This window comes from Panthera onca, chromosome A3, assembly GCF_046562875.1.
Source record: "Panthera onca isolate mPanOnc1 chromosome A3, mPanOnc1 haplotype 2, whole genome shotgun sequence".
In the NCBI taxonomy this organism is placed as follows: Eukaryota; Metazoa; Chordata; class Mammalia; order Carnivora; family Felidae; genus Panthera; species Panthera onca.
In genome coordinates, this window is record NC_138341.1 from 40,944,306 (window position 1) to 40,965,174 (window position 20,869).

Genomic DNA, 20,869 nt, shown 5'->3' on the forward strand with positions numbered 1-20,869 from the left:
ACTTAGAATTTAAAGGGTGACACAACAGTTGGTAAAATAAATGAAAATGTATTATAAAAGTCTTTTACAAGGTCCAAGACATCTGTTATCTGAGGGAGCAATTCCTTGCACCGTATCATACAAACTATTCAAAGCACACTTGTGATCATAACACTTGTACTTTAGCTATTTAAACATGTACCTGGGTGTCAGTGAAGAGGAAGACCATATTCTTGTTATCCACACCAGCCAGTTTGTACAACTTCCTCAGGTCTTCATGAAAGCTGTCATAATTATATCCTCGGCTCAGTTCAATTTGCAAACATCTGTAACCACATATGTGAGCTGCAAGTCTTGTAAGAGACTGTTTTCCAGTGCCTCCTACTCCAACGAGCAGCGCATTGCCTCTTTCCTGACGAATCATGCGGGCAATCCTGCAGGCAACAAAGCAGAGAAAGACGTATTTCAAGTGTACAGATGTGGATCAGAGGGCCTGACCCAGTATGGACCGCTAGTGGCCAGTAGGGAATACTCCCTGAACAAAAGGCCATCGGAAAGAGCAGGTGTGGCTAAAGTTCATGTCTGGGGGTGGGGGGGGGGGGGCACCTGGGTGGCTCAGTCAGTTAAGTGTCCGACTTCGCTCAGGTCATGATCTCACAGTCCGTGAGTTCGAGCCCCGTGTCGGGCTCTGTGCTGACAGCTCAGAGTCTGGAGCCTGCTTGGGATTCTGTCTCCCTCTCTCTCTGCCCCTACCCTGCTCACACTCTGTCTCTCTCTCAAAAATAAATAAACATCAAAATAAATAAATAAATAAATAAATAAATAAATAAATAAATAAAGTTCATGGCTGGGAGGAAACACCTGCTGAGCTTTCATTGTGTCCATCTCTCCCATTTCCCACAGGCTGCTGGCCTTGGTCATGCAAATGTAGAGTAAAAGAAAATCTCTTCTCCTTTCTCTAAAGTGTGAAGGATTTTGTCAGAACCTTGGCTGATCTAAGCCACTGCTTATATTATAACCATTGTATTAACAAGCCCAGGGCTTCATTTATAAGGAGGAGCAAGCAGAAATACAGAAATACTGCTGGGTCTAGGAAAAGACAGTGCGGTTCAGAAGGGGAGCTCAATGGGAATGCCCTGAAATGAATTTAATCTAAGATATCGACAACATTTTTTTCAACGTTTTTTTTTTTTTTTTTTTTTTTTTTATTTTTGGGACAGAGAGAGACAGAGCATGAACGGGGGAGGGGCAGAGAGAGAGGGAGACACAGAATCGGAAACAGGCTCCAGGCTCCGAGCCATCAGCCCAGAGCCCGACGCGGGGCTCGAACTCACGGACCGCGAGATCGTGACCTGGCTGAAGTCGGACGCTTAACCGACTGCGCCACCCAGGCGCCCCGATATCGACAACATTTTAGAAAATTTCTGATTCACGTTGACAACAAGAATATGAAAAGCACTGCTATGGTGATACTAGAGTGAACACTCGGGGGAAAAGCTGAGTTTAGCAAAAATTGGAGATGGAAAATCTGATGAACAAATTGAAAACCTCAGTGGAGGGGCACCTGGGTGGCTCAGTCAGTTAAGCGTCTGACTTTGGCTCAGGTCATGATCTCGAGATTCCTGAGTTTGAGCCCTGTGTCGGGCTCTCAGCTGTCAGTGTGGAGCCTGTTTCGGATTCTCTGTCTCCCTCTCTCTCTGCCCCTCCCCTGCTCATATGCTCTCTCTCTCTCAAAAATAAATAAATATTAAAACAAATAAAAAACAAAAAACCTCAGCGGAACACGGGCCTTGCAAATAGGAAAATGGGAATTTGAAATAGGTGGAAAATTCAATAGGTGAAGTAGAAGACAAACTCAAGGAGTTTATCCAGAATGCAGAGAAGAAAGATAATGACATTACAATGACAAGAGAATAGAGATAAGGAGGACAAATGTAGGAGAAACAAGTGTGATCCCAGAGGCCACACAAATGGAAGTGCAGAAGGAGAGACCGGAGGGGACAGAACTGATGTGACAGCTGATGAAACAGTAGGAAGAAACCCCTGAGCGGAACCCATAGATTTGAAGTCCCTGAGGGTCAGGAAAGAAAACCAGAGAGGAGAGGCAAAACATTAAAGATTTTCTAGAAGATACATAAATATAAAATAAAATACGGGTGCATGCATACATATAAAATAGAAATATAGAAATCTATATTTTAGACATAACTGAAGAGACTGTGAGCATCTAAAAGGCAGACAAATTACTCCCAAAGGGACAAATAATTTCAGGCTGGCCTTAGGTGACTATTTTATAAGATGACATTCCATAAGACAATGGTTAGAGGGAAAGCTGTCATGTTATTGCTCAGAGCATAAGCCATCTAAACCTTCCTAAAAGATTTCTTGAAGATATATAAAGAAGTATAACTAAAGAAAAAATTGTTTAATGTTCATTTATTTTTGAGAGAGAGGGAGAGAACATGAACAGGGGAGGGGCAGACAGCAAGGGAGACACAGAATCCGAAGCAGGCTCCAGGCTCTGAGCTGTCAAGGACAGAGCCTGATGCGGGACTCAAACCCATGAATGGTGAGATTGTGACCTGAGCCAAAGTTAGACGCTTAACCAACTGAATCACTGAGGTGCCCCAAGAAGTATAGATAAAACTAAAAAAACCCAAGAAAGGGAGAGAGATGTCAGTATAAAGTGAGAAGTGTGTATGAGTCGAGTCCACATACTATTGTTAAGATGATAAAAAAGATGATAGTATCGATAAATTCCTCTTAAAAAGAAGATACAAACTGTAAAAATAATTTTTTTTAATTACATCACGATTTATCTAAAATTTCAGACTGGGTTATCAGAAACTAGGAAAGCATGGGAGAATTATAACGGTAGATTTAATTTCTCTCTCCCTTTTAACAGGAAGTTTGCCTGTGTGTCTGAGTATCTATCTTAATTTTATTCAAAATTCTAATAATTAGAAAAGACTAGGTTCAAATATTTGAAAGTGATAATGGCTTTATTATTTTTTAAATTATGAAAGTGAAACACAGTCATTGTAACTGAGGGGAGAAAACAAGTGCTAAGCCTTCCCCATTTGTAAGCTCTATCACAAGGGCCTGGGTGTTCTTTAAAAAAAATTTTTTTTTAATGTTTATTTATTTTGGACAGAGAGAGAGACAGAGCATGAGCGGGGGAGGGGCAGAGAGAGTGGGAGACACAGAATCCGAAGCAGGCTCTAGGCTCTGAGCTGTCAGCACAGAGCCCGACGTGGGGCTCGAACTCACAGACCGTGAGATCATGACCTGAGCCGAAGTCGGATGCTCAACCGACTGAGCCACCCAGGTGCCCCAAGGGCCTGGGTGTTCTGATCTCTGAGAACGGTGCCTAGCATAGTAGGGGCTTCATCAGCATTTGTTCAGTGAATTTATGTATGTTGACTTGTATGTGTGTATTACAAAAATGGGATTAAACTCTAATTACATTTTGTTTTATGATTGTTTTGCTAGATAATGTATTATGGACATTTTCATGCTAGTAAATACAGCAACAAATATACCATACTTATTTAGCCAGTTCCCTAGTGATGGATATTTAGTTCTTTCATGTTTTTCCTATCATACTAACAATATTAGAAAACAAAACTTAAAGCTAGCTGCAAATAGAATCCTTTCAGATCGTTAGAGTGAGAGAGAGGGAGACCATGAAACAGAAAGAAGTTGCATTAAAAAGGAACAGAAAATACGTTAGGATGTCATAAATGTGGCCATTAAAGCCATGTTTTAAAATAGTATTTAATTATATAGGATTTTGGAGGCAAATGTAATATAAGTGTTAAAGGCATGATGTTCAATAATATGTGCCATAATACAACTTTGTAAAAATCTCTATATACTTACAAATATATTTGAAAGAAGCATACAATTTTAATAGTGGTTGTCGCTGGGTGAGGAGGTGAAATTATGAATGTTTTTCTAAATTCTATAATGAGTATGTTTACCATATGATCAGAAAAATAATCACAAAGTACAGTAGTTCCCCCCCTCAGTGATGGGGGATACATTCTAAGATCCCAGTGGATGCCTGAAACTATGGGTAGGATCAAACCTTAGTTTTCCTATACATACATACTTGATAAATTTTAATTTATAATTTAGTCACAGTAAGAGATTAACAACAATAATAATAACAGAACAATTATAACAATATGCTATAATAAAAGTTATGTGAATGTGGTCTCTCTCAAAGTATCTCATTGTACTGTACTTCCTGTGATGATTTGAGATAAGATGCCTATGTGATGAGATGAAGCGAGGTGAATGAGGTAGGCATTGTGACTTGGACTTAGGCTACTACTGACCTTCTGACGAATCATCAGAAGGAGGGTCATCTGCTTCCTCACTGAGGTTGACTGTGGGTAAGTAAAACTGCAGAAAGCGAAACTGTGGATAAGGGGAGGACAACTGTAGATGTAGTTCTGCCTCGTAGGAAATACAAAGATGCCTTTTTTTCTGCAATAGTTCTATCCTCAAAAAGATCTTGGTGATATGAATTTTTATAAATAAAATTACACTTCTAAGAAAAAGGGAGACAAATGTCATTTCTTAATCTCCCTCTGAAATTCAGTACACTTTTACCAAATCATCTATATTGAAGTAACCAACTTCTACTTCCAGATCTTAAACACTATGACTTAGAAAACATTGATCAAACAGCTCCTATGCACCATTATCTTTGGTGGCAGGGGATAGGAGCTATGTAGCATGAGCATAGAACAGGAAGTCTACATTGAAAAGTGCTCCTCCAGGGTGAAGTAGACTTCTAAGTCATTATTTGGGATCTTCTAAAATAAGAATTAAACCTTCAAATTTGTCTCTTTCAGTTTCATACCTTCTTCTGTCCCTCAGGCCAGTCTGCTCTTTCCCTGCCCTGACTGCCTCGATAACACAGCTTTTTCCAGGACAGGGGTCAGCAAATAATGGTGTGTGGGCCAAATCCTGCCCCTTCACTGTGTTTTTAAAGTTTATTTATTTATTTGGGGAGAAGGAGAGGGAGAGGGAGAGGGAGAGGGAGAGGGAGAGGGAGAGAGGGAGAGAGGAGAGAGAGAGAGAGAGAGAGAGAGAGAGAGAGAGAGAGAGAGAGAAAGAGAGCACACATGCACAGGGAAGGGGCAGAGAGGGAGAGAGAGAATCCCAAGCAGGCTCTGCACTGTCAGTGTGGAGCCTGAGGCGGGGCTCAAACTCACAAACTGTGAGATCGTGACCTGAGCCGAAATCAAGAGTCCCATGTTTAACAGACTAAGCCACCAAGGAGCCCCTTAAAATTTTTTTTATGGCCTATTAGCTAAGAATGTTTTTGTAGTTTTTAAGTGGCTAACAAAAACATCAAAAGAAGAGTAATATTTTCATATGTGAAAATCATATGATATTCTAATATTAGTGTCCATAAATAAAGTTTTATTGGAATGCAGCCATGCTCACTCATTCATTTACTGAAGGTGGCTGCTTTTGTGTTTCAGTGGTAGAAATGAGTCGTTGTGACAAGGTCCATATGACCCACAGAGTCCAAAATATTTCCTATTGGCCCTTCTCTAGGATCCTTTGCCAACTCCTCCCCTTGAGTAAGCAAATAGATGATGTAGGCACTATTTCCATGGTTGTCTCTGTCACAGTGCACACTAAACAGAAGACACATCACATCATCTGTTTATTTCTCTTCAGTCACCTAGGTTGGTATAATATTGAGAGGTAAAGGGATATGTAACAATGTTTTGCTGTTTTTTTCCATAATGTGCATGTGTTCCACAGTGGATGAAATATTGACTGTTAAAAAATCTTGCACTTTATATGTTACTCTTTCCTTGTTTCAGGTACAGTACAGTATTTTGATTATTTTCATCTGATATTATTGGAAACAAAAAATCTTACAGCACTTAATAACAAAAAGCTTATAACTTAATAACACTGCTTCCCAGTGTTATTTTTTCTGCCAACCTACATATCAATAGATAGAAAAGTCCCTCCACTAGGAATCCCCCAGCATTCCATTTTCTCTACTGCAGTAGGCAAGAGATGGCTGTCCTAATTAGTAGCTTACATTTTCATTGAGATCTGTTTTACCATCTTTGTACTGTGGTGACAACTCTGGGCATATGTAATGGGTGGAAATACCCAGGTGCAAATTGCCCTTTGAAAACACAGGCTCTAAAGAAAAAAAAATGTTTGTGGTTTGGGAAGGCTTTTATCTACTTATCCTATGCAAAAAATTAAAAAATAAAAAAATAAATGTAAAATGTCACCAACAAATGGAAATGTAGTATCTGCTAAATTACTGAATTCTCCCATAACTCATGTTCATAATGAAGCCCTTTCTGTTGCTCTTCAGCAGTAGGTATTTGAGAGCTCTTACAAGTAGAAATTTGTTTACTCTAATTCCTACCTTCTGATCCTCCCTAGAAAAAGAAGACGTCTATGCTGTAATTCACATGGCAGCCCTTAGTGTATCTGAACACCAAGTCTCCTCCATTCTACAAATGGCTTTTCATTTCCTCCTGTAATATTTTAAGCAATCCTTGAGTGGCCTGCTGATTCTCTTTCATAAAAATAACAAAGATTATAAATGCAATTAAGCAGACTTTGCCTATAGTCTGGTCTCTTCTCCAGGAAGTTTCTCAGACCAGAGTATTATTAGACCATTATTTTTTTTTTCCAGGCTTAGGGCCAGTGTGAGCTATAGGATAAAAGTTGTTAGGAGCTAGCATGCGGGTATGTAGGCAGGGGGAAGGATAAGAAGCAAGTGGTATCTCAACAACCCAGTGACAAACTATTGTTATAACACTGGAGTTGTGACCAAAAATAGATTCTCAAATTAGAGTTGATTAAACAGCAGAAGTATAGGAAAGGTAAAACAATTGATTGCTTATGGTTTATAGAAAAAAAATCCTGAGGATTTAACTGTCCAACTTAACACGATCCAACACTAAAATGTAGTTGACGAGGGAAAAAAAACAAAGCCGTGAAAATCTTGCTATGGTAGCAGACTGCAGGAAATCCTGTCCTCACACACACTTTACACTGCGGATTGCACAGAATACTATATCAAATCTGGGCATCACGTTTTAAGTGGAACATGGAGAAATTATCAAGTGCTCAGTATGTGGAGGCTGAAAATAATCTCTAACAGGCAACAGTGGAGGATCTGGGTTATATCTGCTCAGAGAAGGGAAAGCTAAGTGGAGCCTAGTCACAATTTTCAAATATTTGAGGGCTATAATGAAAAAAGTGGATCCATTTTGGGTGGAGGCACCCGCAGCACAGTTAGAGCCAAAGGACTGGATGCGATTCTCAGTCTGTGACTCACCAGCTAGGGGACTTGGGACAATCCACCTAATCTTTCTGTGGTACACGGGACTGTCCAAAAATGGCTGCAGTAACGTTTCTGGTCCTACTTGCTCTTTGATCCTGTTAAGGGACAGAGTCTCTGACCCTTTGTTGTCAACTGGGTAGGCCTGTGCGACTCCTTTGACTAACAGTATGGTATAAGTGATGTTATGTGACTTCCGAGGCTGTTGTGAGAGGGCATTTGGCTTCTGTTGTCACTCTCAGGGCACCGGACTTCGGAGCCCTGAGCCATGGGAGAAGCCCAGACACTCTGATGCTGCTGTGCTAGAGAGACACAATCCGTGCACACACAGGCAGAGGTGCGCCATGTGCTCCAGATGCTGTGTGACTTTGACTGCATTGAGACACCCAAGACAGAACCCCTGGGAACCTGAGATCAGGAAATAATGAAGCTACCAAGGGTCACGGTGGCTTATCATACAGCAACAGACCACCGGAACATTCTCGGAGCCTTATCTGTAGAGAGAGTATGATACTGGGCCGCAGAGAGGTGTTATCACGATGAAACGCAATACTCCATATCATTGTTTCATATTCACACCGAGTGCCATTATTATTACTGCTCCACAGGATGGAACTGACAGCAGATGTCACAGGCAGCAAATTGTGTATCATCCTTCAAGTGTCATTTTAATACTTAGAATTGTCAACAGTATACAAAAACACCTAAAAAAGTGGTGTATCATAGGATTTCCCTCATATGTGGAATTTAAGAAACAAAACAAATGAACAAAGAAAAACAAGAGACAAACCAAAAAACAGACTCTTAAATATAGAGGACAAACTGATGGTTAGCAGAGGGGGGTCCAGGGAGTGGGAGAAATAGGCGAAGGGGATTCACTTAATGTGATGAGCACTGAGTAACGCACAGAATTATTGAGTCACTATATTGTACACCTGAAACCAATACAACACTGTATGTTAATTATACTGGAATTAAAATTTTAAAAAAGGGGTGTATTCCCCAAGGACTGCAGATATTCAGGCTGGATACCTATTTGTCATGGGCATCCCTTAAAGGATACTTGCAATGGGTAAAAGTCAGGCTTATAAGCAGATGGAGTCTACAATACTTGGATTCCACTCATTTCATTATAATCTTGAACCCCTTATTTCTTTAGGCATACACATAATCAGCCTTTTTATACTGTACATGTATCTCTGTAAACTACCTTACATCCTTTTTTTTTTTTTTTTATAATGAGACAGGGCATTTAAAACAAATAAAAACAATCTATTAATATTTAATCAAAATAATCCCTGGGTTCCAATTCATGCGGTTTATATTTAAAATCTATAAAAAATAACTTTTACATTATAGCAAGATTTGCCAATAGGCCTTTGTCCATCTGAAAATCTATTTAAAGTCTTTTGTACAACTTAATTCTTACCTTTCAAAAAAAATTTTTTTTAACATTTATTCATTTTTGAGAGATAGAGACAGAACGTTAGCCGGGGAGAGGCATAGGGAGACACAGAATCCAAAGTAGGCTCCAGGCTCCAAGCTGTCAGCACAGAGCCCGACGCAGGGTTTGAACTCATGAACCCTGAGATCATGACCTGAACTGAAGTTGTACACCCAACCGATTGAGCCACCCAGGCACCCCATTTCTTAACTTTTTCTTAAAGATTTTTAAAAGTTTATTTATTTTGAGAGAGAGAGGGAGAGTGCACATGCACAAGTGGGGGAGGGGCAGAGAGAGAAAGGGAGAGAGAGAATCCCCAGCAGGCTCCACACTGTCTGTGTAGAGCCCCATGTGGGGCTTGAACTCATGAACTGGGAGACCATGACCTGAGCTGAAATCAAGAGTTGGACATTCAACCCACTGAGCCACCAAGACACCCTAATTCTTACCTTTTAATACAGTGTATTATTGGACACCCTATAGTACTATACCTTGAAACATGTTCTATAGCATCCTGGAAGAACACCAACTTTACTTCTTTGGGATTTATAAGGTTATAATCGTCAAGATAGTCCTGTAGAACATTCGCGATTTTCTCCATATCAGGCATGTCATTGTAAATCCTATCAGTCTTATCTGCTCCAAACTATAAGATGATTTATGGGAGAGGGACCAAGTTAGATCAATTATGATACAGAAATACACACATTCATAATCTTAGGAGGTAATATTCTTTCACCCATGTTGCTATTTAATCATCTGCATGCATATATATGAATATGTGTTATATATTGTATTATATAATGTACATATTAGCAAGGCTTCAAAACCAAGGAAATGGGACTAAGAAACTCAGATTTTCATGGATAACTGAAAATCCATTTCATTTAACTTCAAATGGCACATTGGAATTTTAGCAATCTTTGCTATAAAATCCACACAGGAGCTCAGAAATAGGTTTTCATACTTTCTCACTGTACCTTATTGTGGTTTCATATTTTTGCTCTCAGCCTGTTGATATCAGAAAAGCTAAATGGGCTGAAAATTATGCATGCCAGACTGTTAGGGTTATAAAAAATCATGCCAGAACTACATGTAGTTTTTACCAGTGGTCATCTCATTAATTAAACTATTGGGAATGAAATTTGGTGTAAACTATAAGGAATTGAGTTCCTGTGTGAGGTCCTGTTTGGACCTGTTGATGACGTCTTTTCTTTGCTGTAGCAACTGCCCTGGGGGCATTTTTATTTGGAGCCATTGATTAAAATACTTATAGGTAATGCAAGAAGGGTCCAACAGCTCTTTTCCTATTGCTTTATTCCCCTATTTGATAATTAGATCAGTAGGAACACATAGGAAATAGAATGACCACCTGGAAACAAACTTTGGACTTTGTTTTTAAATACATTTAAATAGATCTGTTTCACACAAATTATCTTTTTTATTTGTCAGGGGTTACAGGGTGATGAGGTAATTGCATACTTGTAATAGAAAGACAAGTTGTTCATTTGTTTGAAAGCCTGCTGTATACCTAGCTCTATGCAGGAAGCTGGAGATTTAGAGTGAACAAGACAGACATGGCCCCTGCCCTCTTGAAGACACTAGGAATGTTGCACCCAACAAGAGTCAACTTGGAAATACAAGATGGTTATCAATGAACACAGGTAGGATGGTTAGATGGAAGGCTTATTGGAGGTGGTTCTAGAGGGTTGGTGTGTACATGTTATTGGGGTACAAACTGAGGAGGAAGAAAAATTTTGCAATTAATGAGAGCTACCCTGAAATGAAGAAGGCAGCACTGGTAACCTAATTAGCTTCTAGTGCTGGAAGCATTTAGGCACAGGCTGAACAGCTATACAGAATACAGTAAGGGGGATTCCAGTCCTGAGTTAAGAAACTAATTCTCTCTTCTTCCTTCCAAATTGAAAACCTGATGGGGCTCTGATTCAAACTATTGCCAAAACAAATGTGACTAGATCAGGAGTCAACAATCTGTTTCTCTAAAGGGCCAGATAATAAATATTTTAGGTTTTGAAGGTCATTATAGCCTTTGTTGCTACTACTGCACTCTGTCTTGTGATGCAAAAGCCACCACATAAAAATATAGTGCACAAATGGACGTGGCTGTGTTCCTATAGAATTTTATTTACAAAAATGGGCAGTGGAATATAGATTTGACCTATGGGCCATAGTTTGCTGACCCTTGGTCCTGATCTTTAATCTTCACAGATGTAGCAAAGTTCTTGCTGAATATGAAACTGAACTGTAAAATAGTAAATACTTTATAATCTTCAAGTGTAGTCAAGTCAACATACTTGCCTTAATAAAGTCTCCAAAGATGATGGGTTTTGTCAAAAAATATTCCAGGCCAATTGCAATTCCAAAATGTTTGTCTATTCAAAAAACAAATCAATTTTTAATATATGATAAGCTTGAATGCAATACTTCAATAAGATATACAGAATAATATCAGCTGTTACTTTACTTAGAAGGCTTAACTAGTACGAATGAAACTGAGAGAAAGCCATGTTAACACCATAACATTTTAGTTTGGTTGATAATCTCCTGAATTTAAGATTAAGAATATTTAATGTTAATAGACATTTTATTAAATAATAGATATTAAATATGTATTTAATAGGGCGCCTTGGTGGCTCAGTCAGTTAAGTGTCCGACTTCAGCTCAGGTAATGATCTCACGGTCTGTGAGTTCGAGCCCTGCGTTGGGCTCTGTGCTGTCAGTTCAGAGCCTGGAGCCTTCTTTGGATTCTGTCTCCCTCTCTCTCTCTGTCCCTCCCCCACTCACACTCTGTATCTCAAAATATGAATAAACATTAAAAAAAATTTTAAATATGTATTTAATAAATAAGAGGTACTTTAGAAATATCCTAGCTTCTTACCAGACAAAATGCTGGTTCTCCTAACTTTCCCTTTTCTACTTAGAATTCCCTTTCTGAATTTAAAATATTAACTCTTCTTGAGTTTCAACAAAACGATTTTTATAATATTTCATATACTTCTACATATTTGAATCATTGAAGAGAAAAATGTTTTTAAACATGAATGACTGAAACCCATTTTCCTTTACCTTATCTAAGCTCATTTTAATTTTTCTTTATGGAAATCAAATGGCTTTTCCAGTCCCCCCCCACCCCACCCCACCAAAAGAAAGAAAAAGAACAGCTACATAACGAGTGATATTTACTGGCCATTTCTGTCAAAATAGCATGGAAATAGTGCTTATCTTCATTATTAATCAAACGGTCATGGAAGACTCTTTGGCATTCATGGCAAAAGAGTCTAAATATCTGTATTTCTTCTCTTACTGTTCCTGGATCACATTGGAGGATACCTGTTTGTTTAAGAGAAGGGAAAAGGGAAAATTCTACATTTGTGGAATATCTAGTAACAGGTTAATTAACTAGAAAATCCTTAAGTCCAACTTTATCCCCACACCACCAGAAATGGGTGCTTCCCCAATGGGTATACACACATAGAGTAATGGTGATTTCACTTTTTGAAAGCAAAATTGGACACATTATCTGGCAAACCCCTTTTTCTTGTTTTGTGATGTTTCTTTAACTGAACACATGAAGTGGTCAGACTTCACAGTATAGGCAACGTTCATCTCATTATTACGTTGGGTTGCAACATGTTAAGTGAGAACTGTCACAGCTCTTTAATATACATATATATTCATCCAGGCCGCCCCTGCCCCGCTGCCCCGACCCCTGACCTTTACACTGTTTTTCAGAACACCAATTCCCTCTCTCATTCTCTCCCAATGTTCAGTCCTCACCAAATGCCCTTGGTCCTTCTGGCTTCTACTCAAATTACTCTGAGTACTCCGAGTATTAATATAAATTGTAATTGTAAACATAGTTGTAATAATACCAAGTTACAACAAAAGCAGTGATGTATAGCAATCCTCCAAGTGTTCACTCTATGGGGGACCCTTCACTTCCCACAACACAGTGCCGAGAGGGTCAGGGAGCACATTTACTACACGCACAGGTGTAGAGAGCAGACAGGATGAGTCATACAACAAAAGAACAGAATCCCTGAGTAGGCTGGAGAGGATGGGATCCAGTGTCAGAGAGAGTACTGGCACGTGGTCCGAGTAGGGACACGTCAGCCATTGCAGTAGGAGGGAAGGCAGATGCAAGTTGTCTAGGAGAGTTGGAAGATGGGGCAGTCTGGTTTGATTTCTTCTATTGTTTTCAGTGAAATAAGAAGACAGGTCATCAGCTGGGAGCAAGAAATGGAAAGGGATGCTGGTGGTCTGAGGGAAGCCGTGAAGTAGTCAGTCTGGGGTGGGGTTTGGTGGGGACCTGAATAGGGAACATGTAATGAGATTTCTGGGTGTGGCACAGACACTCATGTACATACAATTCTATTGAGAGACTGGGGGTGAATGGAAATGAAGGGAGGGTGCAGGTCAGAGAATGAGGGTTCCATACGTTACCTTGTACACATTTGGATAAATCCCTCAAGTTAAAGATGTAATGGGACTTGGCTGGTGTTGGCAGAAGATCAACACTCATTCTGTTATAAATCTCAACTGCAGCCTCTACAATGTTTGATGCGGTTTGCTTTACAGCTGGTGGGAAGTCACTGAGGAAGCCATTTAAGATGGCCTAGAACAAGAAACATAATGTGAGAGGGTTAGAATTTTTTTTTTATGATGATGCTTTTCCTAATAATAACTAGAAAGTTGGATTCCACTGCAAGGACATATGGGTGATAAAACTCTTCCATTCACTTCAGAGTATGTCCCCTAGAGTGGGCACACTCCCGTCTTCTGAGATTGATGATCCCCGAGCCACATTTGTATCTGACCAGAGAACGGACCAAACTTACTCTCCATGTAATTTATTTATTTATTTATTTTTAAAAATTTTTTAATATTTATTTATTTATTTATTTTTTAATATATGAAATTTACTGTCAAATTGGTTTCCATACAACACCCAGTGCTCATCCCAAAAGGTGCCCTCTCCATGTAATTTAGACTTCTGCTTACTGTGTGTCCAGAGGGTCATTGTGGAATGCCCAAACTCATCTGGAAAAAGTCCTCTCTCTGATTTTTATGGGTGAATTACTAAGAGTTCCATAGACTTCATCCTCATGTATGTTTAAAGTACAACTTACTCATAACAGCACCTCTTCCCCCCTTTAGCATCCCCAGCATATGGCCCCACCCTGTGATTAGATCAGGAACACAGAAGTCTCCTTTGACACTTCCCATTCTCTGTCCCCCCCAGTCAAGCTTGAATACATTTCTTGAATGTCTGCTTCCCTGACATGAGCTCATTCCAGCCCTGACTCTTTCATGGGGGCTTCTTTCACCCTTTTCTTCTCTCACTGGCCTCTCCATTTCCGCTCCTGTCTCCCTTCAGGCACTGCCTCCCCTGTCAGTCCAGGCTCACTGTACCTTCTTCCCCATTGCTCAGCGTGACCCAGCCACATTGGCCTAACCACCCAGGCTCTCTTCTCTCTCAGGGTCTCCACGCATCTGTCCCCCTTCCACCATCTGCTGCCTCATGGCTCTCTGCTGGCAGGGACTTTTTGATTCTTGTGTTTTCGGTTACTTGTCATCTCTTTAGAGAGGCCTTCCCTGACTCCTCCTGTCAGTGTCTCTTATGGCTCTCTGATCTTCTCATATGTTGCCACAATCTCAAAGTTCTTATTTACTAGCTAGCCTGCTGCCCCCAGGTGCTTGGGACAATCATAGATTTTTAAATAGATAAGTTCCCATCACTATTAACCTTGGAGTTACTCATGGGAGAAGCCACCAGAACACACACCAATGCTTGTAAGTCAGTCCTTGTGACTTTAGACTTTTGGCTCATATAAGACATATTTTAAAATAAACCCAAGTATTTGTTTCAATGAGCTTCCTTGTTAAACATTAGTTTTAGCAGCTTATGAGGGCTATCTTTTGAGGTACCATCCTTCTGGGACCCCAACATGAGTTTAACATGCCCCATATGGCCCACATTTTGAGTAGGACCATCCCAACATATATAAAATAAAAATTTTACTACACATATTATATATAAATTATATATTAAAAAATTAAAATTGTAGTCTGTTTATTCTCCATCACACAAATTATATAGTTATAGATAGTATTACTATAATATATATTAGTTCATTCATCTGTTTATTATCTGGCTCCATCGTGGAAGCTCCGTGAGCACAAGGATGGCATCTGATTTGTTTAAAATGTAACACCAACATCTGGCACATGGGAGCTGCTCAACAAATATTTGTTCAATGAATGAAATTAAGAACTACTAAACTGATATTCATAAATTACAATTAGCACGTCGTTATAGAGTTTACTGAGGACCAGGGCGTGGTATTCTATTTAATGGTCTGCCTTACATGGCATGTCTAGCAACTTTGAAAAGCTTCTACTAAGAATACGCACACAAGACCGAGCCAGAATTCCCATAGTTTGGGGGAAGGACGTTTTGGCCTGAGGACATTGTTAGTACTTCATGGAGTTGATCTTTTTCTTTTTAAGTTTATTTATTTATTTTGAGAGAGGGAGAGAGAGCGAGCATGAGCATGAGTGGGGGAGGGGGAGAGAAAGGGAGGGAGAGAGAATGCCAAGCAGGACCCACACTCAGTATGGAGCCCAGCCCATGCAGGGCTCTATCTCACCACGGTGAGATCACAACCTGAGATGAAATCAAGAGTCGAATGCTCAACCGACTGAGCCACTCAGGCACCCCGTTCATCATTTTTGATTACTGCTGTTACATCTTTCTAATTAGAAATGACATCTACATCATCAATCTAATTTGTTGTGTGCTGTTTAGTTGACCTTTAGGATATATAGTGATGCACATTTTTTGTGTATAAATTTCCAGTAAGTAAACACGAAGATGTGTATGAATGTGGCTCAAGGATGAGTCAGTCACTCATAAACACACATAATCCAAATCACAGCAAAGCCATCCTTAGTGGTTTGCTCCCTGCATATGTGTGCTGTTTGGCTAACTTGCAACAGACTATCCAAGAAAGTACAGTGAAACTACTAATTGTTTTCCAAATAAGAGATGGTTGAAAACATTATGTGCATCCTATAAATATACTATACATTTACTATGTAGACTCATCCGCTTCTTTCATACAGTGGAAATAAATCAGTTATTCATGTTGCTAATGACAGATTTACTTTAATTTATTGATTTGCTTTTCTTCAGTTCTTGGTGGTCCCCCAAGTTCTTTTTCCTCGTACAGTGACCAAGGACAGGGAAGGTGGGGTATGAGGTCTTGGGCACTGCTTAGATGGGTTGTGATGAACGTAGAGTTTGGGATCCATGGATCTAGAGCAAATTCTTTTCTTCTACAGGTAAAACATCCTGTCTATTCCAACAGTAAGGAGTATAGGCTTCCCCACCTGAATCTAGTCCAACCCAGCGGCCCCGGGATCTCTCAGTTTTGCCACATTTCGTTTCCATTTTTGCCCCCAGTTAGTGCAAGTTTTAAATATTCGCCTGTACGTTACAATGAAAGGAAACAGTTCCCGCCTGTTTTCAGCTGGGATGTACTTGCCAGATGATGTCCCTGTGAGTGACACATTTCCCATGGATGTGACAATCCTACAGGGAGAGGGAGGAGGCTGAGGGCTGGGAATCATTTCATTTCCAGGAGGCCAGATTCCACATTTTCCTTCCCATCCAAGAAAGCATTGTAGGATGATTAAGAATGACATTTTTTGTTGGGATAGCCTTGAATTTGCTCTTATTTATTAAAAAATGAAAGAATTAGCAAATTCAGTACTTTATCACCAGGCATAGGCTACCTGGGACATACTTCTCTGCTAATCATATCACAAAGTGTGTCAGGATAGTATGTTTGGGAGTCACTCATTTCAAACTTCAAAATATACACACAGGGTTTCAACAAAAGAGGGGGGATTCAAAAAATTCTAATGCCCGTGTTGGTCCCTGTTACCCACTTTATGTTTTGTTCTACACTTTGTAATAGGAGATAAGCTCCCAGCCTTTCATATTTGAAAGTATTCTACCAAACAAAAGTTTAAAAAAACAAAGTTTTTCGAAATGTGGGGGTTCTTATGTGTCATTTTGGCATTAGCTCCTAAACAACTTACTGAAACTACCTCAAATTTTTTAAAAACAATTTCCCATGGATGTAAGCTGTTTCAATATGAAAACCACTTTCCATCTACTAATCGTTGTGTACATGTTGGCTCTGTCCTTTTTCTCCTCGAAGAGGGTCCCATGGGAAGGAGAGGCCAATGCTGGAGAATGCAGTGGCTCACTTACAGCCAGTGTCACTTCCCCTCTTTGGCTTCCAGGTGATTTACCACCAAAGTCAGCTTCTCCAAACCAGTCACCAGTCTTTTTTTTTTTTTTTTTTTTGCCAGGACAGGGAAAGGTTTTATTTATTTATTTATTTATTTATTTATTTATTTATTTAATTTTTTTTTTCCAGTCACCAGTCTTATCCCACCTGTATGCTCACATTACCATTTCTTGCCCCTGTGACTGCATTTACCCGTGAGCCTTCTGTTCCCAAGATCTGTTCCTCCCTGTCAATTCTGGTCCCCCAAGACTCAGCTCACCATCTTCTCTATGAGCTTTTGCTGGTTGGTGATGGCATGCTGTCTCATGTTTTCTCATCATCCTACTCAAAATAACGTTGCTGAGCACTTACAGGGCAGGCACGGTTATATTCCCCCATTTAAAGGATGAGGAGTGGCCCCATGGGAAGTTTGTACAGGTGGAAGAAATATGGGTGGTTGTTTTTGTTGGAGGTGGTCATGGCAGTGAGGTGATGAATTCTAGATTAGGTGTGTTATGCTTGAGCTCCTTGGGGTATCAGGGACTCTGATGGGCAAGTGGGCACAGGGACCTGGTGGCCAGCTATGAGAGGAGCACAGAGGCAGGGGGGTGGGTGGGTAGTGGGCAAGATCTGGTGACTGCTGGGAGGCAAGGGCCAAAGATACAGCCTTCCTTAAAGGAAGGAGCTGTGCTTTGACAATCTTTCTGCATTCCTAAAACTGTCTCTGAGATCACAGACACAGAAGGCAGTGATGCAAATGCCTGCCAGCTACTGCCCAGTTGCCTCTGGGTTTACCTGGTTTCTGCTCAGGAAAAGGGACCGGTGGGCTCCCCAGAAACACAACAGCCTATTTTGACTGTGGGAGTTTTAGAACAAATATATTTTCTTTTTCTCTCTTGCGTAGGTTTAAATTCATATTTACCTGAAAAATCTGTTTCAGACTGTGCTCTGAGGGCGTCGGAAGGCACAGCATGCTGAAGTGTCGGATAAAACGGGGAGTCACAGGGTTGCGGCCACCACCTGGAGGTGCACATGCTGAGACGATCGTTACATCCTGTGTGGGAAGAAATCCACGTGGGTCACCCAGCAAAGAAAGAGATGAGAGCTGCCCATGCCAATGGGAGGCCTCAGAACCAACACTTTTTTGAGGACCTACCATATGATAGGATTACGTTATGTTTCCCCACACATCATCTGGCTTCATCCTCACAACAACCTTGGGAGATCACTACTGTCACCCTAATTTTGCAGATGAGAAAGATCAAGACCCTGGGTGGTTAAGTTGTTCAAGGTCACTCAGCTATCACATCTATCTGTATAAACACACCTATGTAAAAATTTAATCTTAAAAAATTGTTAACGAATTGTATCTTGGGTTAAAATATATTCATTTGACAAATATTAAGTATAGTTTATTCTTATTATTTGTGGTAGCTTTGTTTGATAAAATCAGTGGAACACTGAATTAAGATACTGATCCATGGCTCCTTTGGGAAAAACAGGGTTATGAGCCTTTGGTCATAACATTTTCAATGGGCCAATACATGATATCGTAATTGCCTCTGGTCTTGACCCCCTTAGACCACCCCTCCTCTGCAGCCAAGGAAATCTTTCCATAATATTTCCTCTAGAGACAGAGCACCTCTTAGAGGATAAATCCACATTCCTTGTCATGGCAGCATGGCCCCCTGGGCTGATCTCTGCATCTCCTGCCACTTTGGTGCCCACATTCCACACCACCATGGTGTTCTACACTCCCTGCTTTGAGATGCAAAATGCTCCCTTTCCTTGCTTTGTCATGCTCGGACTGCAAAACCCTTTTCCAACATCACCTCTTCTGGGAAGGCCTCTCTCATCCTCAGCCCAGTGCCCAGCCCTGCCTACCTCCAGTCTCTCTCCACTCATCATCCTGCATTATAAATACAAGTCCAACTACCCCCTGAAGCTGAGCCCTCGGGGAGGTGGGCCTGTCTCACTTGTCCATGAATCTCCTGAATAAAGGGGCAAGAATATAATATAGATTAAATAACTTGAGTCACATATTAAAAACACCAAGTCTATATGTTAGAGGCTGAATTGTGTCCTCCTATTCCCCCTGGCCAATCATATGTTGAAGGCCTAGCCTCTGGTATCTCAGAATGTGACTATATTTGGAGATAGGGTCTTTAACGAGGTAATTAAGTTAAAATGAGGTCATTAGGGTGGGCTCTACTCCAGTAGGACTGGTGTCTTTATAAGAAGAGGACATTTGGACACAGACCGACACAGAGGGAAGATCATGAGAAGACACAGGAGAAGATAGCCATCTGCAAGCCAAGGGGAGAAGCCTCAGAAGAAACCAACCCTGTCGACATCTTGGTCTCAGACTTCTGGCCTTTAGAACTGTGAGAAAATAAATTTCTGTTGTTTGAGTCACCCAGTCTGCGGTATTTTGTATGGCAGACCTGGCAAACAAGTTTTAAACACAGAAAGTAATTTAAAACCTAAAACAACCTGTATGTCTTTCCAAAAGAGTTTGTTTCTGTCATAAAATCCACCAAAATCTTGATACTGCCGAAGTAATTCAATTGGAGGCTGAGAGCCATAGCGGTCCAGTCTGGGCATGTTTAAATCATCAACAAAAATCACAACTTGTTTGTTTCCTGGTGCTCCTGGGGAATAAAATGAATTTAATTTAAGAATTAAGATTTGCCATTGGAAAATGTAAGACAAAGCTTAGGTAAGGCTTTGGACTCAATGAACACCCTGTAGGTCATAATGAGCTCAGTTTGTCTACGTGAGGAGGGCCCCAGCAGGGAGAGGTGGACAGGGCCGGGACACCCACACTGTCAGGTGGGTCCTTGCCCTCACTCCCAGAGGTGCAGGATGATGTCAGCTTTCCAGTCAGGACTGGATCTTTCTCAATACAAGGCACTGCCACTTCCCTCACCAACTGTGTGGCCTGGCATGGGGTGAGGAAGGTCATTTTCTTTTCAGGGCAGGAAACAGAAGCGCTCCCAAGTTCCCTGACCTAATTGCACCACCCTTTACAGGGAAAACGGGGCTGGAAAGCATCATGGTCTCATCAAAGGGAAATCCAGTACAGTGGAGTTTCAGAATGCCATATTTAACTTAAAGAAAATCGATATACATACTGGTAGGAAAAAAAAAAAAAGGAGTAATGACTGAGAAAAGAGAACAACTTAAGCAGAGGAGGTGACTCCACCCACTCTGGCATCCAGCACTTGCCAATAATGAAGGAGTCGTGGCAAACTCAGTGCCCCACTCCATCCTCCAGATCCCTGAAGCCAAGAAGCAGGACAGGAGTGGGAAGGGGCTCCAAGAGAATCATTCACAAAAATATGGTCTCCCACTACAGAGATTAGTATTCGTTGCCCTGTGCCTACCAGAGTATGAAAAAGGAAATAGAGAGGAGGCAGTAAAGCAGCTGGTATCCCCACAGCTTGGCACAGCAGGGCCCATTAGATAACAGACAATGTGGAAGGCAGCTGGGGTTGGCTAGTACTCCACCCAGGAGGGCTGTGGGCCAGCCAAGTGGACCCAGCACCAAGGACTGCAGATATACGGCTGGAGGGTGGGACTGAGTGGGAGCTAAGACCTTGATTGCCAACATCAGGGGACTTTCCAATTGGGAGGCCAATCCCTGACCTGTACACATCTTGTTGGGGAGTCCCTCGCAGAGCCTGCTCCTAGAAGCCTGCCACACAGACAGTTTTGACAGTCATTCAGCACCAGCAAGAGAGGTAGGGACGATCCACACAGAGGCTCATCTAAATGCCA

General features: G+C 40.9%; 1 protein-coding gene across 1 annotated transcript in view; it reads right to left on the reverse strand.

Annotated features, from left to right (window-relative positions):
• Window positions 1-20,869, reverse strand: part of DNAH6 (dynein axonemal heavy chain 6) — a 244,563-nt gene that overhangs the window by 85,145 nt on the left and 138,549 nt on the right. Inside the window, exons 40-46 of the mRNA XM_078444658.2 lie at window positions 19,583-19,740; window positions 18,012-18,143; window positions 13,233-13,404; window positions 11,973-12,119; window positions 11,088-11,161; window positions 9,260-9,414; window positions 182-413 (exon numbers count right to left, since the gene is read on the reverse strand). Of these exons, the coding sequence (XP_078300784.2) occupies window positions 182-413; window positions 9,260-9,414; window positions 11,088-11,161; window positions 11,973-12,119; window positions 13,233-13,404; window positions 18,012-18,143; window positions 19,583-19,740 (1,070 nt within the window). The remainder of the gene's footprint in view (window positions 1-181; window positions 414-9,259; window positions 9,415-11,087; window positions 11,162-11,972; window positions 12,120-13,232; window positions 13,405-18,011; window positions 18,144-19,582; window positions 19,741-20,869) is intronic.